Source organism: Eptatretus burgeri, chromosome 11 (assembly GCF_056783735.1).
Source record: "Eptatretus burgeri isolate ZD-2024b chromosome 11, Ebu_testis_v1, whole genome shotgun sequence".
In the NCBI taxonomy this organism is placed as follows: domain Eukaryota; kingdom Metazoa; phylum Chordata; class Myxini; order Myxiniformes; family Myxinidae; genus Eptatretus; species Eptatretus burgeri.
Genome location: NC_140971.1, coordinates 69,887,470 through 69,906,319, shown reverse-complemented (window position 1 = coordinate 69,906,319; position 18,850 = coordinate 69,887,470). Strand labels below are relative to the sequence as shown.

Genomic DNA, 18,850 nt, shown 5'->3' with positions numbered 1-18,850 from the left:
TCAGCTTGTTCTTGTCACCTACCCAACTCAACCACCAAGTTTTGTCAGCGTCCGTCCGCAACGTTTTGAGATATCATGCAATAAATCGTTTTTGGCCCCATCTCTCCAATGTGTAGAATCACTTTTTAAAATTCTCATATCCATATCTCGATCTTCACCAAAATCTAATCAATTGTCACACACCAAACCTGTCCACCAAGTTCCATCTGAATCTGTCCATAACTTTTTCAAATATCAGGCTGTACCGCCAGGGGTGTGTACTCATCCCCACACTTTTCAGCGCTTGTATAAACTGGATTCTGGGGAGGATGTCGGAGAGATCAAGTTGTGGTGCATCATTTGGGAATGTCAATATCTCTGAGCTTAATTTCATAGATGATGCAGTCATCTTTGCGGAGACTCTGGATATCCTTTTAGGGGCCCTGGACGTGCTGAATGAGGAGTTTCCTGGGTAAAAACTCAGATCCAGGCTTTCATTGACATCTTGGATGCTACTATCTTGTCTGTACCTGTTTGGGGTGAGGATTTTAAGGTCAAAGAGAGATTCACTTACCTTGGCAGTGATATTCGTGTCTCTGAAACAGAGGTCAATAGACATCTGGGTCTGGCCTGGGGAGTCATGGATTCACTGGATGTCGGTGTATCATGGATTCAATGGGGTGTGGCACTGTCAGTACCTGGGCAGGAGGACGAAAGTTCAAGTCTTCAGGTCCTTGGTGCCTCCAATCTTGCTTTACGGATGTGAGACTTGGACTCTGATCAGGGATATGAGATGGAGACTTAATTCCTTTGGTACCAGGTCTCTTTGGAGAATCCTTGGCTATCGCTGGTCGGACTTTGTGTTCAACGAGCGGTTGCTGAGAGAGACTCAAATGAGATTTGTTACCTGCATAGTCTATGAGCATCAGTTGCGACTGTATGGACATGTGGCTCGTTTTCCTGATGCTGATCCTGCTCACCAGATTCTCTCAGCGAGGGAGCCTTGTGAGTGGAGGAGGCCATTGGGCCGACCACATGCCTCGTGGTTGCAGCAGTTGATTAGCATCTCAAGGAGATGGGGACGGGCCAGGCATCTGCCTGGGGGATGGCCAGATGGAGACCTCTGGAGTCCTGGCGGAAAGTGGATGCAGCAACGTGCTGCTCCAGCACATGCTCCTGTACCTGACCTGTCCTGTATATCCATTTTGGTCCCATCTCTCAATGACGAAGAATCAATGAGAAAAATTTTAAAATATTATCTTAGCTGGATGCGGATTTTCACAAAAATGGAATCAATTCGTCCCTGTCACACACACGAAACCTCTCCACCAAGTTTTGTCCGAATCCGTTTATAACTTTTTGAGATATCCTACTTACAAACAGACAGAAGTGAATGCATAATCACCATCCATCTTCAGTGACAGAGGTAAAAATGCATGGAAATCTACATTAAAACCATCTATCTTATAGAAGTAGGGGAATTAATTCGGCTGGATGGGTTCTTGAACTGCTTTGATGTTAAAAGTAAAACCAAATGTTCTGTTTTTTTTTTTCAGGCTGGGAAGCATCCGCCAACCAGAGGGCAGTTCGCATTCCCAGCATCAGCAGATGTTTGGGAAGTTGTTTCAGGGTGCAGATTCTAACAACCCCTTGTTGCACTTGGCTTATGCATCTTGTGAATGCCCAGTGGAGGTTCCTGCCATCTCTGGTGCTCATGTACAGGTGTGGGTGCACGTGGTTCATAGGACATCCCGCACATATGATCTCACCATCTCAGATTTATTGTAGCTGTTCAAATGTGAGTTGTTTGATTCCCGTATTTAAATGAGCATGTACTGTACAGGTGTGGGCGCACATGGTTCACAGGACATCCCACACATATGATCTCACCATCTCAGATTTATTGAAGCTGTTCAAATGTGAGTTGTTTGATTCCCGTATTTAAATGAAGGCTGTGTGTGTGTGTGTGTGTGTGTGTGTGTGTGTGTGTGTGTGTGTGTGTGTGTGTGTGTGTGTGTGTGTGTGTGTGTGTGTGTGTGTGTGTGTGTGTGTGTGTGTGTGTGTGTGTGTGTGTGTGTGTGAGAGAGAAGAGGTAGCTTTCTCAGCCTTCTCAGAAGGCACGGGTTGATCATGCATGTAAGCGAGTGTGGTGCAGCGCTGATTGTGTCATTATGCCATGACAAAACTGCAGAAGCAATTTTTGCATTCAGTTAATGCTGACCATCAGAGGTAGCAGACTTTGGAATGACCTGTCTGGGTTTGATTCTTAGTCCACTGGGTACTTCACAGGCAGGTGAGTATTCCATCCTTGGGAGTGGATGTGAGCCACCCTTTAGAAAAGAGCAGGCCATTGTATGTCTGTGACTTGGCCAAATTCTAAATCACTGTTTACAGTTTTTACAGATATAATTTAAAGGTGGCAGTTTGACTGTCTCATACTGCTCTTTCAGCTTTTCCTTGGTAAAATATGAAGCAACACATGGCCCTGGTGAAGTAAGAGTTGAGCCAAGTCACCCTGATGTAATATTTGCGATGTTTCCATTTTTAAGGATAAGATTATTCACAAGCTGAGAAAGCCCCACTCCTGTCCATTGCAGAATCCATCCTCCACCAAACACATGAGTGAATTGATGAGACCTTTAAACCTGAAGACCAATGCTGTTGGACAACTACAGTCACACTCACTACCTGTGGACTATCAGCCCATGACATCATTTTATAACATCAAGGACTCATCATCCATGAAGATTTGGAAAGACTTAGAAGGTTATGTGACTGCACCCTTTCAGAATTGATGTGTAACCAAGACATTGTTTCTCTCGTTGAATAAGGTGTTTACATAACCCATTACCCCTTACCTTTCCCCACCACCTCACATCAACAGGTATGGACATGCAGATTCAGGCATCGAAGTACCCAAAACACTCCCAGGAAAGGTTTGGCACAGGCCCATCAATGCGGAAACGTCTGGGTGACATCACCAACACAAATATACAGCTGTTGTCGCATACAGACTTGGCACAAGGCTTGGGTACAGAGAGTCAAAACTTCCGTTATCATGGGGAAAGGGGGAATGAGAGGAGAGAACGACATAATCAATTGGAAAGAGAAAGGAGGTACGTGTGTCTGTCCTCTTAGTTTGTTTTTACATAATTTCAAACGAGGTGACTTGCATGATACCCAGGGATAAATAGAAGAAAAAAAACACATTTTGAAAATTCTTTCATATTCCTAGTGCTTGTATAAAATAAATTATTTCATGATCTTTCATTATAATATTGTGATAAAAAAAAAAGTGATGGTCAGTGCAGGTGGTTTTATCTGTCTTCATTACCCAATGTGCGTGAAGTTAAAAATCGGGGTTAAGCAATTGGTTCACTTTGTCTGTCTGTCCCCAAATGTCACTTTGTGATAACTACTTGATTTCAATTGAATGTTATATTTACCTTCGCAAACTTCGTTTGACGAAGGTATTGTATTGACCCCTGTGTATTTATTTATTGGTAAATATGTGTGCGGACAACATTGCGCAAAAACTGCTGGACCGATTTGCATTAAATTTTCAGAGATGATGTGCAGTTACTCAAGGACGCCAAGCGAAGCTTTTGGGAGCGATCGGATCAAAGGTCAAGGTCAAGGTCACAAAAAGGTCAAAATCGTTTTTTTGCGATTAAAGTGTCAATTTTGTTCCGATTTACATCAAATTAAGTCCAAAACGTTCAGTATTCAAATCCCGATCCACTGATATAGCGTATGGTATAGTGTTTGCAACCCTAGTTAGTCTGTGGAAGTCAAAGTTCAAGGGGGTCACCAAAATGGAGTTTTTGATTGGGAAGCGTTGTGGACAACATTACACAAAAACCACTTCGCAGATTGTCATGAAATTTTGTGGATGTGTTTGGCATCACGAGAGGACAAATCGATTAGATTTTGGGAGCGATCGGATCAAAGGTTAAGGTCAAGGTCACAAAAAGGTCAAAATCGTTTTTTCGCGATTAATTGTCAATTTTATTTTGAATTACAGCAAATTAACTCCAAAATGTTCAAAATTAAATTCCCCATCCTTTAATATGACACATGGTATAGTACTTTTGTCACCCAAGGCAGCGGTTGGGGGTCAAAGGTCAAGGGGGTCACACAAATTCACATTTATATCAGAAAGCGTTGTGGACAACTCAACGCAAAAAAAACAAAATGCAGAGAGGCTTTAATTGTTTTGGATTTGTTTGGCATCATGAAAGGACAAATCCATTAGATTTTGGGAGCGATCGGATCAAAGGTCAAGGTCACAAAAAGGTCAACATCATTTTTTCATGATGAAAACCGTTAATATGTTTCCGATTTACATCATATTAACTCCAAATTGTTCAGTGTTCAATTCCCCATCTTCTGAAATGACACAAGGTATAGTACTATTGTCACCCGAGGTAGCGGTTGTGGGTCAAAGGTCATGGGGGTCACAAAATGCATATTTGTATTGAGATGTGTTGTGGACAACTTAATACAAAGGTAACTAGTGGCTGCGGCGAAGGTATGCGCTCTACGAGTGCCCGTTCTAGTTTGAACATGAATCAGAACACGAACCGGCAGTTTAGCAGTACTTTGGTTCTGAATTTGGCAAATTGCATGGAACCTTGTCCTCACCGTGCATGCATGCACAGAGAGGAGTGAGATAATTTTCTTTACTCTGTCTGCCTGTCTTGTCGTCAAACAAAATTGAAAATAATTCCAAACAGGAAACTTACTGTTTTTAGGGACATCATAAAGGACAAAAACAACAGGCTTGAAGAACGAATATTACATGTTAAATAAGGTGGTGTGAGAGACACTGCATCAATGATGGTAAACTTCCAAAAAAAATTTTTTCTACAACCTTTAAACTCTTTATTTTATTTCGTTTGAATTATTTGCTTGAAAATGTCAGAACACAAATTCTCTTGTCACTTCCAAAAACCTTTCATTTAGCAGTACTTGGACAAACTATTACTGCATTTTACATCAACTCGACCAATCAAATTTGCTGCTTGCAGGCCCTCCCCATGTCGTTGTTTTTTTTTTTTTTTTAAGACTGTGGGGATAATTAATGTAACGGTGATTGAACTTTCAGCAATTTATTAGCTCGCCTGTTCGAAGAACAGATACCCCCGAAGAACTATAGTGATACCCCCGGCGTGAGCGTGAAAATGTTAAAGTTTTTCGTTCAAGTTATTTCCTTTCTAAAGTTTTTATCTACCACACTATTTTTTACTGATTACAATATGCAAATACATATATTGCTTTAAAATTATTTGGATCAGACTTCACTGCAATGCTTTATAAAAAATATTATTAGACTAGTCTTTCAAAAACGATAAATGTATAAACAGGTGAGCATTGGGTGGCTTTGACATCAACTCTCTGGTTGAAGTTCCATTAATAAAACATTGAAACACACACACACACACACACACACACACACACACACACACACACACACACACACACACACACACACACACACACACACACACACACACACACATCCATGAGTCAGCCCGTCCTTCAGTCAGTCCATCCGTCTCCTCAATAACTCCAAAACCATGAAACCTAGTAGCCCCAAATTTAGTATACATACACAGGGAACTCCAAGGTAGTGCATGAGTGAAAATTGGGTGTTTGGGTTAATTTAAACACCACTTTTGAAGATAATAAACAGCCTTATTTAATTATCCTATATCATGGCTCATCCTTGATCACTTCGCAGTCCCTCACTGGGATCTTAATTTGCCATTTTTTGGGCCTGCTCAACAATGCCTTGACTTGGAACAGGCCACAATGGTTTCTTAACAATAAAGTTTTTTTTAACTTTCCTCATTGATGTCACTGACTGCCTCATCATCATATCTACGAACCGCTGGATACATTGCAATGCTTATAAACACTTGGAGACACCAGTGTTCATGGCTTTATTTCATTTCTGCAGATGCCATAACCTCTAGAATCTCTTCATCTCAGCTGAATTTCAAAATTTAAGCTTCTTTATTGACTTCAGCAGCAGTTATGACTGCAAAAAAGTGTTAATTTGTCCAATTCGGACATTGCTTGACATTCCGGGCGTCTCCGGGTGCATGGTATTTATATGACTGATCGGCAATCGCTATTCGCTTGCCAAGCCAGTTCCTTGCCAAGTTCCTTATCAACCGTTTTGTTGGATTGCTACCTTGAGTGCTTAAGCCACTTGGTGAGTGCTTAGCTCTACAATATTCACACCGTCACTGAATATGTCGATCGACTTGAACAAAGTTCAGCACCCACTCGCCTGCATTTGCCTGTGCAGTGCCTCGGGTGGTGGTTCGCTCGCTGAAAATGTGCAATTTTATTTTACACCACGTTTCCCCTTTTTGTATGATCTTCCTTCATTATGTGACCCATCACTTTGGCATAGAGAGACACAAATGAAATATTAAAAGATTCGTTTTAAAAAGTTTCTCCAATTGTTTCATTGGAGTGCTTGGTTGAGTGGGTAAGCCACTTGGCGAGTGCTCTTCAAGCTTCCATAGTGCGGTTCTCCATGGGGATATCTCCAGGGTTAGGAAGGCAAAATAAATTTGATGATTACAATGAGTAAAAAATGTTTTCAGTTGTTACAAAGCAATGAATCACCACATCACAGCCAAATAACTGAGCGGTACACACACTTGCTCAAAGTTGCCCAGTCAGGGTTCGAATCCCAACCCAGCTATGAACCATCATCTCGGTGTATCACAAGCAGGGTGATCCATCAATATGTGTGCCGTCTCTCGGATAGATGTTAAACTGAACGTCACATCTGCCGGAATCCCCCCCCCCACTCCTCTCCACTTCCCCTTTCTCCCCTCACCCTCTCTCACTGCTCTTCCTCTCACTCCCATTCTTCTCCTCTGTTTCTACCACCCTCTGCCTCTCTTTCTCTCACCCACTCCTCTACCTCTCTCCCACCCCACTCCCTCTCTCCTCCTGCTCCCCCACCCCTCACCCTCTGTTAAGGGGACTGTTTAGGACTGACTTTTTAGGTTTGAATTTAAAACGGCTTCCCCATAGTGTAGCATGTACGAATCAGACTCAGAGTGAGCCAACCAAAGGGGTGCAAAGGTCGCTGCATGTGCAAGCATGCACGCAGGCAGGCCTTTTCCAGGTAGAGAGCGTGGGTTTTGAATGCTCCCTCCTGGTTTTATATTGAACCCAGTGGTTAAAAGGAAAATGTTGTTATTTGAGCACGTTTTATCGCCCTTTCCGTCCCCTCCCCTCCTGCTGAATTCCCTTCCCCACCTCTCACACTGCCTTCCCTTCCCCGCATCTCACACCGCTTTCCCTTCCCCTTGCGCTGCCTTCTCTTCCCTTCCCCTCATGCTGCCTTCCCATCCCCTCAAACTGCCTTCCACTCCCCTAGCACTGCGTTGTCTTCCCCTCCCCTCAGACTGCCTTCCCTTCCCCTCACGCTGCCTTCCCTCCCTCCACACCACATTCCCTTCCTCTCATGCTACCTTCCCTTCCCATCACACTGCCTTCCCTCACCTTCCCCTCACCCTTACCTCCTCCAAACCTGCTCCCCTCTCCACCCCACATGGACATCTCTGGGTGGTCTACGTGTGCTGTATTAATGTGCTATTTTAATGTTCCCCATTTCATTTAATCCTGTACTGTCCCCCCACACCTTCTCCATCAATACCACTGCCAAAACCAAGTCAAGAACCACTCCCTTCACACCTACCTCCTCTCTCTTCCCCATCCTCCTCGCTCCCACCCCCCTTCTGGAGTGTAGAGTGACGTTTGGTGAGGCATCGCTTTCCCCACCCCACCTTTCTCACTCTTCTCCCCCTTCCCTTCTCACTCCCTTCTTGCTTCTCCCTCTTTCCCTCATTCCTCCCCCTTCTCTCCTCTATCCCCCCTCATCTCTCCCTCACTCCCCCTTTCTTCCCCCCACCCCTTAATACTCCCTTCAGTAAAGCAACAGATTGTATTTGCTAGTGTAATATAATTCAAAGGATTCCTGTAAATGATGTGAATTTCACAACATCTTATATTCAACTTTATTTGAATTATAAACTTCAAAACATCGCTCCCTTTCCTAAAGTAAAGAACCTCAACCTGCAAGCAATTGACTGGTTTCCTGACTGCATGGATTCTTCCTTGAGGTTTCAATCTTTTCAGCCCAGAACCTCTCCAAAAAGCAAATACACAACTTCGGCCACAGATCCACATCAGCAGATTTACCTACATCAAGAGATCCACAACCTCAGTTGTGTCCAGGCAGTCAGTCAACCAATCAAAGCAACATCACTATTCAAACTTTTGTCACCAGAGGATTTAATGTATTATCACACATTTATAACTCTCATCACACATTTCATTACATGATAATACATTAAATCATGCACATCTTACGTAAAATATAACTTGTCCACCACCCAGCACGTGCCACCCCACTTACCTCTGAATCAACCTGTTATTCAAATATTCAAACAGTTATTTATAACGGATATCTACAAGATGCACTGTGGTGTCTACATGCTACAATGAAAATGGTTTTAAATATATATTTGAATGTATTTGTATAAATATCTCGTTAATAATATTTTTACTATTTGTGTTGTATTTCGCTAATTCAATTTGGTGTCGTTTTATGATCTCAAAGAAAACTTGTTTTAATCTGCAAACTGCATCTCCCTGTATTAGTAAATGCCCTCCCAGTTGTTTTAATCCATTGACAAGTCTGGAGACGGCGACGGTTCACGAGCAATGTACACGGTTCGCCTTTTTATTTTTTGACCTTCGAGGGGACGCCACGGGCAAACTGGCGGGAATTGGGAAAAACGTAAATGATGAAAGTTGTAGTACTCGAAGAGCACTACTTGTATACCAACTTTCATTCGAAACAGTTGAAAACCCGAGGAGCTCGATGCCCAATTTATTGATTTTTTTGATATTTTCTAAGTTCGTGACCTTGTGACCTTGACCTTGGGACGAAAATGAAAAATCGAGCTCCGTGGGGCTATCTATGCAGGTGCCATTGGGCTAACCAAATACTGAAAACCCCTGCCAGATTCGACAAACCCCCTCAGAGAAGATGTAACTTGAAACCGGCTACCCCCTAAAAACATGTTTTTTGGGCGTGGCTCCGCCCATAATGGTCGCAGCATGCCCATTCTCAGGAAAACACAACTAGATCATGATATAAACCTCCCACCCAAATTTAATCAGGATTGGGTCAAAACCCACGGAGCTATGCTCGGGACAGACAGACAGACACACACCCATAACGAATATAGTGGTCACTTACTGACTCGTGAACCAACAAGTTCAGTGCTACGTGTGGTTGCTCTCACAGTCCTACACCACTGAAGGTGAAGAAGGTTGTGTTTTCACCCCTTTCTGTCTGTCTGTTTTTTTTTGTCCGTCTATCTGTTTGTGTGCAGGATATCTCAAAAAGTTGTGAACGGATCCGGATGAAATTTTGTGGATAGGTTGGTTGTGTGACAAAGACGAACTGATTCGATTTTGGTGAAGATCTGGATCCAGATCCGGCTACTGGAATTTTTAAGTGATTCTTCACCTTTGAGAGATCGGGCCAAAAATGATATGTAGCACGATATCTCAAAAAGTTGGGACGGATTCGGATGAAACTTGGTGGACACGTTGGGTGTGTGACAAGGAAGAATTGATTCAATTTCGGTGAAGATCGAAATTCGGATCCGGATTCGATATTTTTTTAGGTGATTCTTCACCATTGAGAGATAGGGTGAAACTGATATATAATATATATATATATATATACATATATATATACATATATCTTCTTCTTTCGGCTGCTCCCGTTAGGGGTCGCCACAGCGGATCATCCGTATGATCCGCATAGTGATTTGGCACATGTTTTACGCCGGATGCCCTTCCTGACGCAACCCTGGTCGCCTCTTACGACACAGGGATATGGTACACCTATTTTAACCGGGGTATACACCGGCCCAGTATACTGGTACTCATTTCGCCGACCTCGGAAGGATGACAGGCTGAGTCAACCCCCTGGTGTATTAATTCAGTGGCTCAACGGGGCTTGAACTCAGGATCTCTTGGATCCCAAGCCGTTGCCCTAACCACTGCGCCAACACCAGGATATATATATATATATATATATATATATATATATATATATATATATATATATATATATATATATATATATATATATATATATATATATATATATATATATATATATATATATATATATATATATATATATATACCGACTTCCGGTATATATATATATATATATATATATATATATATATATATATATATATATATATATATATATATATATATATATATATATATATATATATATACCGACAATACCGACTACCGAGCACACGGCAACACTTATACAATTCTACCTCACAGACTGCGCCGACAACACATACCCAAAACCAAGGAAAAGAATACCCCCAAGAATGAGGCGGGCCTGAGGCCGAGACCGGGTCGCGCCTACCCGTCTGGTGATGAGACGCGGAGCGGCGATGGCGCCCCAACCCCGCGGGCCTCGCGGGCAGTGTCTGGTAGGGGGTGGGAAAGGGGCCCCCTTGGTCGCACTATCTCAGCGCGGGGGGAAACAGGAGGGGGTTGCTGATGCTCGGGGTATAGAGGACCTTTATTATCGCTGGTGTGCGTCTCCACCTCGGCCAGGTCGCGCTGTCGGCCTCCCTCGGGTGCAGCTCCCTGCACGACGCGAGCACCCCCTCGTCTGGTGTCGCCGCCTTTCCACAGCTCGTCCCCTCCGTTCCGACTCCAACGCACACGACGAGCAGCTCCACCGCCCGCGAAGTCTTGACCCTCTGCTTCCTACTCTCCTACTCTCCGCCTCTGGACTCTCCGACTCTCGACTCTCCGACTCACTTCTCTCTGGACTCTCCGACTCCTTCCCTCTGGACTCTCCGACTCTCCTCTTCTGACTGACGAACACGGTCCTTTTATCCCCCCCGTAGCTTCGCCTTTGACCCCCTCCCTTTGACCTTTCACCTCGCTCCCCATTGGCCCGAGAAAAAGTGGGCGTGAAGGCTTTTTGATCCATAAATTTGCATATATCGATCGTCCTGGAGGCGGGGCCAAATCGCCCCTCGCTCACCGATTGGACGGCAAAAAGTGGGCGTGTGTCGTTTTTGATCCGTTTTTGAAGCACAAAATCCGTGATTTTGTTCACGCTGTTCGACGCGCGCCCTGCACGAGTCCAACACCGGTACCCACAGCGGGGCAAGAACGGTGGCGATGCTACGGTTGCGAGGTGTGACGTGAAGGTCGTGGCGGTTGTGGTGAAGCGGTGGTTGTGGTTGGTCGTTGATGTTGTGGTTGTGGTGGTAATCATGGCGGTTGGTCCAAAATAAAGATAGTAAAAGAAAAACGGCTATCCTGAAGAGTCGCAGCACGCATAAATGACATGTATTCCCACTAGACAACGGGTTTGGGCCTAACTACACATATACTTACCGAGATACCTCACCTAAGGGACCTGAATGGTGGTTTGCGAATTTGGTAACCACAACAATATATATATATATATATATATATATATATATATATATATATATATATATATATATATATATATATATATATATATATCACGATATCTCAAAAAAGTTTGGGACGGATTCGGATGAAAGTTGGTGGACAGGTTGGGTGTGTGACCATGACAAATTGAATCGATTTTGGTGAACATCCAAATCCAGATCTGGAAACGAGAATTATTTAATTTCGAAAGTGATTCTTCACCATTGATAGTTCCAAAAACAATATGTAGTATGATATTTCAAAAATGTATTGGGCCCGATATGTTCTCATGGATCAGGCATTCCGTGGTGGAGGTATGCACTCTACTGAATGCCCTTCCAGTTATTGATATCAATTTGTAATTCTTAAAATGAAACTGAAGTGTGAGTTTGGTTTTCCTTTAAAATTCGAGTTATTTTGGATATATGTATATGTCATCATGAAGCTGATCAAACACAAACCCATCATTAATTGCCAATAAATCATCAATGAATCTAAAGATGTTTCCACACCTTCGTGCAGTTGTTAATTTATTCCTGCACAGGTTCTGGACCCAATCAGACTCATACATGTGCAGGAACAAATGTGCAAATAAAGGGGCCAGATCTGAACCCATGGGTATCCCCACTGTCTGCTGGAGTATATTATGCCTGGTGTTGACTTAATGGTTAGGGTGGTGGGCTTGGGATCCTAGGATCCTGAGTTCAAATCCCATTTGGCTATTGAATAAATACCAGGTGTGGTTGACTCTGCCTGTCATCCTTCTGCAGTTGTCAAAGTCAGTGCCAGCTCGCTGGTATCCTGTATGGGAGTGGTGACCCATCTAGGATTGTGCCCAATAGCCAAGGAGACTGCTTAGGCACCAACGCTCTGCACAGTGTGGTCCTGATAGATAGATGGATGCTGGAGTTTCCTGTTGCCAAATGTAAAGAAACTGTTGTTTCGGAGAAATCTAATACTTTCTTTAAGTTTATTTTTTGAAAAACTACATGAACATTGATTTTCCTTAATCGACCAGTTTGCTCTTTTTTGATAGACCTTAATGTATACTTTATTACCTCCTGCAAATGCTTTATCTACCACTCTGTCAAATGCAGTTATGAGCTTGTCATGTGGAATATTTGTGTATAATGTGGAAAAATCACAAGTTGATAAACATTTAGCCTTACCCGTGTTATTAATGTTGTGGATACTGTCGATTACAGGTTTGGAATTAACAATGATCCAAAATTTTTTTAATACCAGATTAAAACCTCACCTTTTCATGATGGGTTTTAAGGCATTTATAAATTATTTTCATCACCCCAGTTATACTACCTGACAATGGTTTCAAACTGCGTTCTCGACTTGCGATGATGAACCTCATCTTACAAGGGTTTTATGCATTTTTGGGATCCAGTAAATGAATGGTAATTTATGGTGTTTATGTGGAACTAACAGTCTTCTCGCTTTTGAGTGAGTTACATGGTGTGGTGTCAAGTCTTTTATTATCGTTACTTATTTTGTAGGTCTTTGAGAATCCAGTCTGTAAGCCCAACCTGACTCTTCCAAAAGTGTTTGAATGTAATTATAAATGAACAGGAAAGAAACATTACAAGTATATGTGGAAAAATTACAGGCCCAGACCAGGAATCAAACCCAGGTCCTCTGGAAAACCATACCAGTGCTCTGCCATCTAAGCTATCTGGGCAACCCACTGGCTGAACAACGCGATTTTATCACATATAGAAATGCCACTCTCTTCCCCTCACTGCTTTTCCAGGGCACTCACTGCCAACCATAGGAGCAGCGAGGGGTGCCCGTAATTTTTCTACATATACTTATAATGTTTGAATGTAGATGTTTTGCACACAATTGCAATATTATTATTTGCTTTGTCAATTATAACAACAACACATTGTGTTTGAAGCCGATTTAAATAATTACGTTTCCAGATTGTTTAAAATTACCTTTGGATTATTGACTCAAACTTTTCTTTTCAAATCAACAACTCTCCTTTTTAGGTCATCTCTTCGAGCATGACCTAATAATATAGGTGTCGATGTCCTTCGATCTGTCCGTCCGTCCGTTCACAATGAAGTTGAAGTGGGAGATCTGGTCATTAGTGATCCTGATAGAGGTCGATGAGACGTACACGATGGTATGACTTACAAGGTCACCGAAGGTCAAGGTCAAAGTCACGAGGCCTTTGAAGTTGTGAAAATGACGATTTTCAAAATCTATCTCCTCCGACATTTCTCAAGCGATCTTGAATTTGATTGTGGCATATGAATGTATGGGACAATGTCTAAATTTGATCGGGACGGATTTTCGAATTTCGCTTTCATTTTCGCGTCACGTGACTTCAAAGTTTGCAAAAACTGCCCTACCTTCGGGAGGCTATATATTCTCTACTGGGCATGGTAAAAGTTAGTGAATGGTGTCATTGCATAGCAGCTGACCTTGTCTTTCATGTCCATTCGAAAGAATACCGATATCTTCGAATACGTACACGTCATGTGACTTTCAATTTTGCGAAAACTGCTTCATGTAATTGCAAAATGACGATTTTCAAAATCTATCTCCTCCTACATTTCTTAAGTTATCTTGAATTTGATTGTGGCATATGAATCTATGGGACAATATCTAGATTTTGTTGGGTCGGATTTTCGATATTCGCTTTCGTTTTCGCGTCACGTGACTTCAAAGTTGGCCAAAAATCCCTCCTGACCCGAGAACACTACACCCTAGTAACAGGAACTCATGCTTGTTTCTCGCAGAGATGACCGTCACTCCCGCATGGGTGTATTTCTAACTTAAAAGTTTACAATCAAAAAATCTGGAATTATTAGTCGGTAAAGCCGACGTTTCGGTGAGAAGGCACTCGCCTTGGTCTCGGCAGATGTTAAAGTGAAGAAAAACCTTGAGCATCATCACATGACTTTGGCCGTTGGATTTTCTCCTTTTTACATGTTTCTTGACTTCCTCTAACTGTAAAGCCATTGATATGTTTGGTATTTTGTGCTTATCAATTTGTTTTCTCATCTATTCCATCAGTCCTACTATTGTATTCATTGCTTTATTCCATTTAATCCTTTTTGTTTTTTCTATTATTCGATCCTTTTGTAAGTAATGCACATAATTTAACATCTTTCACGATTTTGAGATCACCTGTGATAATGTGTTATGATGTGTATCTTTAAATACGGAATGTTCACACACACACACAGACACACACACACACACACACACACACACACACACACACACACACACACACACACACACACACACACACACACACCTTGACAAGGTAGAGGGTTAGTGCACTTACTTTGAGCTGTCAAGCCAGGGTTCAATTTCTGACCTGACTATAAACTGTCATGTTAGTGCTTTGCAGGCAGAATGTTGCATCTCACAGTTGTTGCAGGAAGTCCCATCATTAGTTGGTGGATGTTAATATCTCACAGTGTCTTTTGCAAAGGGTAGTTGAGTTATCGCCCACACCCTGAACAAATTCTAAATTCCTGCCCTGACGCTCTCGCCAATCCGCACTTCGCATGTGTCAGCTTCTTTTGAGAAATAAAAGGTTCATCAACTTCCCCTTACTTTATTTTTGTTGTTGTTATGTAAATCGTCCCAAACAAGGCATAAAGCCACTCTAGGTAAGGGGCAAAGGGAAGATTAGATAAGGATAAGGATTATGGAAAACAAAATAAAAGAAAGAGAAAAATAATGAAAAATATCCAAGTAACAGGAAATATCAGAAGTCATTTGAAATGCATTGTAACCTCAAAGATGTAAGAAGTAGGAATTGATGACATTCCTCTGAAAGCTGGGTAGATTGTAGGAAGCACATTAAAGGTAGTGAATTCCAATGCGAGACAGCATGATGGATAAAACTATCTGCATAGTCCTTTATTCTGCACTTTGGATTTTGATTTTATAGCATAAAAGGTCCATGTAATCCTTGAACGACTCTCGTAGTTTTGGACATAAATCGCATTCAGGACAAAGGAATAAGGAGACATCATTGTACTTTTATATGAATTACAAGGACATTTGTAAACATTGGACAAATGAACACACTGCATGGGATAAGACCCAGGGATACCAGCCTAAGGAGTTATGTACTCAGATATTTCCTCTGTCAGATGATCAGTTGTCTGCTGTCTTTTTATTTTATTTTTTCCAGGAAGCGCATAAGATCTTGCTGTGATGAAATGAACTACCTTGTACCATTTTGCACCCCAGAGACAGACAAGGCGACAACTCTACAATGGACCACCGACTTCCTCATGTACATTCAAGAGAAGTACGGAGAAGACATCAAGAAGGTAAATTTGGAGTAACAGTTCTCATTCGTTTCCCATTCTCTTGGATGTGCCAGAACACAAACCATGTCATTGTGGATTTTTAGGTTTTAAACTTCTCTGACATCATGCAGAGTTAATCACTGTTCAAATGACAGTACGTACACCAAAACAAAATACTTTTACATGTTATTTTATTTTTCAACAATGGTATGCTGAATTATACAGCTCACAGGTAGCCTAGACTAGAGGTATGCACACCACACTCGTCTCTGAACTGTCTAACCTCGGTTCGAATCTTGGCCCAGCTATGAACTATTGTTACGAATCTGGAAGCCATTTGCACACAGACAGACAGCAGTCCCCGTAGCTCAGTTATCTCGATAAGTATGTGTTATAGTTAGGTCCCATCCCCTATGTCTAATGAGAATTACATGTGTGCGCTGCGAAGTTTCTTTATAGTTAGTTTTTTTTTACAACAAATCCCCTTCACTTCTTCAAACCACCAACTCCATTGCCCACGTGTTTTTGGCTGAAGGTGAGGGCGGAGCCTCCATCGCGTCAGATCGAGGCTCCGCTCCGAGGAAGGGCATGGAGCATTTCCTCCAACCAATGGGTGAAGGGCAAGCAGGGCCGAGGCGCTCCGGCCAATGGGAGACCAGAGTGCCGAAAGCTACTACAGAGCCCCTATGGGGGGCGGGCCTCCGAGACGCCCCTACACACCCCCCAAGATGCCCTGTCCAATCACGAGGCTCATCTCCTCAGGGTCGGCTCCGCCTTAGTCAGATGAGATGGAGTGTTCGGCCTGACCAATGAGGGGAGGCCACTAGTCACCTGACAACCCCTCGTCCAATCAGGAGGCGAGTGGGAGGGGAAGAAATCACTCGGATCTGGCTAGAAGAGTAGAGTGGTTGTCAGGACGAGTATCCTGCAGTCTTCCAGGCCGATTGCTTCTGGTCTGGTGCGGTGGCTTGGTCTCGGTCTGCAGTCCTTCGCGGTGGCTCCTCGTGGCGGTGGTGGCTGAGCAGCCAGGGTCGTGGACCCGTGGATTTCAGAACGTGAGTTTGAGTCCCACCGTGGTGGTTGGAGACCGTTGTGACCGCACAAGGCGGGAAAGTACCTGGCCAGGCTCTGTTCCCCCAGCTCGCCTTCCCTCTGGGCTGAGGGGCCGAATAAAGACCCACGGGGTCCATATCTTTTGGGTGTGTGTGTGTGTGTGTGTGTGTGTGTGTGTGTGTGTGTGTGTGTGTGTGTGTGTGTGTGTGTGTGTGTGTGTGTGTGTGTGTGTGTGTGTGTGTGTGTGTGTGTGGCACTGTCCTGTAAGTAGAAACTGTTGAAGCGCCTTGTACATTGTAAATTGCATTTCTTATAGTCGTGATAACTCTGCTCTCTGTGCTCCCCTGCCCCATTATAAATAAACCCCCAATTGTTCAATGCACCAGCTCGTTGTCTGTCACTTTCTTTCTTTGGTTTAGCACGGTGTGTATTGGGAATTAGGGAGGCCGTGTGCCGTAAGTTGTCATTGGGACCGGCGCGGCTCTGGTAACTCCCGCTCGGTACGCCGGACCCGAGTCGGTACAAGCGACTCGGTTCGGACAGAGTCAGCCGAGAGTGTGGTTTCCCCGGTAGTTAGACGGCGTGAGTACTTAGGTAAATTGGAATAGACAAGTGGACCCTACCTCACGCCGTTGAAATATTGGCGACCACGGTCCTTTAAGTGGCCCGTCGACTCCGGAGTTATCCAGGGTGACGACCTTTCAATTCCGGTGTTCGGTAGGAGACGGCTCAACTGCTCCGTCTGGCGTTCGTCCTCGCTACCGAACCCGGCACCACAACACTATCACGCTGGTGTTTCGCATGTATGGTGATGCATATATTCGTTTATTATAATAATCAATGACAGCGTTTTCTTTATTTCAGGGATTTGAAAACATGTTTCAAAACAAGACTGCAGAACAATCCAGTGTTATGCTCAAGAAGGCTTGGGAAACGAAGCTCAAGAACCCTGCAACATGAAGATTCACTTTATAACTCCATGAAATATCGTTTGGTTGTTCATTTATATGTTTGTGCCGCCAATTTCCTTGTGTTTGTATTTCTTTGAAAAGGTGAAACATCCTTTAATTCAGCGTCATTATTGTTTATTTGTTGAACTTTAATGCATGTCACACACCAATTAATTATTTCAAAGTAAATATTAATTAAATTGTCTTATTGTTTGCAATGTTTTCGGGGTTTTATGTGCTCGTAGAAAAGCACGGATGAACATGTTTCCCCATGTGTGCTTTTGTTTGACTTGTTTGCGTTGGAGCTATTTTGTCACAGCAATGCACGGGGATGCTCACTGTTCACACGTAGCTCACTGTGAACATCCTTTCATTGTGAAATGCAGGAATCACTCATTGTACCTGGTGGTATGAGAAACCTGTATGCTGGAAACAGGAGTGCAAGAAACTACGTGATTTCTCTTGATGACAAAACATGTAAAGAAATGTAGAAGTCTTGTTATCAGAGAAGAATTATATGAGAAATTTTAAAATGTCGTTGTTACTGAAGGTGTGTGTAGGTAGTGTGTGTGTGTGCGTGTGACATGTGTCAGACTTGTTAACAAAAACTGTCCAAGAAGAGAGAAGATAGTCATGCTACGTTTTAATTTGTGGGTCGTGCAGTGATGATAGAGCAATGATGGCAACATGTACTTGTGTTTTGACTCTACTCACCAAAAAATAAATCGGTTTTATCGCACTCTATATTTATGGCGTATGCACACTCTGAATCAAACAATGACCTCTCGACAGCACTTGCAAGTGGAAACTGTCCATGCAAATGTTCTTCTTCTTATCTTAGACCCACACTCTTGAACAGAGCATTGGAACTGCCAAAGCAGTTTTTCATTGGCTATTTGGCATATTCTTGGACAGGTCACCACTCCAACCATTTCTTGGAGCACAGCTGTGCCACTGATGCTGTGACCTTCTACCAGTACACACTGGTACTCATTTCATCAACCTCAGGAG

General features: G+C 43.0%; 1 protein-coding gene across 2 annotated transcripts in view; it reads left to right on the top strand.

Annotated features, from left to right (window-relative positions):
* The window catches only part of TCFL5 (transcription factor like 5), a 26,400-nt gene extending 7,822 nt beyond the window's left edge, over positions 1-18,578 (top strand). The window contains exons 2-6 of one of the 2 annotated variants that reach the window (XM_085846854.1): positions 1,536-1,701; positions 2,577-2,745; positions 2,864-3,095; positions 15,775-15,857; positions 17,754-18,578. In XM_085846854.1, coding sequence (XP_085702980.1) covers positions 1,536-1,701; positions 2,577-2,745; positions 2,864-3,095; positions 15,775-15,857; positions 17,754-17,761 — 658 coding nt within the window. In that variant the 3' untranslated portion in view covers positions 17,762-18,578. Of the gene's footprint in view, positions 1-1,535; positions 1,702-2,576; positions 2,746-2,863; positions 3,096-15,715; positions 15,858-17,753 lie in introns of both variants that reach the window. The other variant, XM_085846853.1, reaches the window with a different exon arrangement.
* Positions 18,579-18,850: the final 272 nt, after the last annotated feature.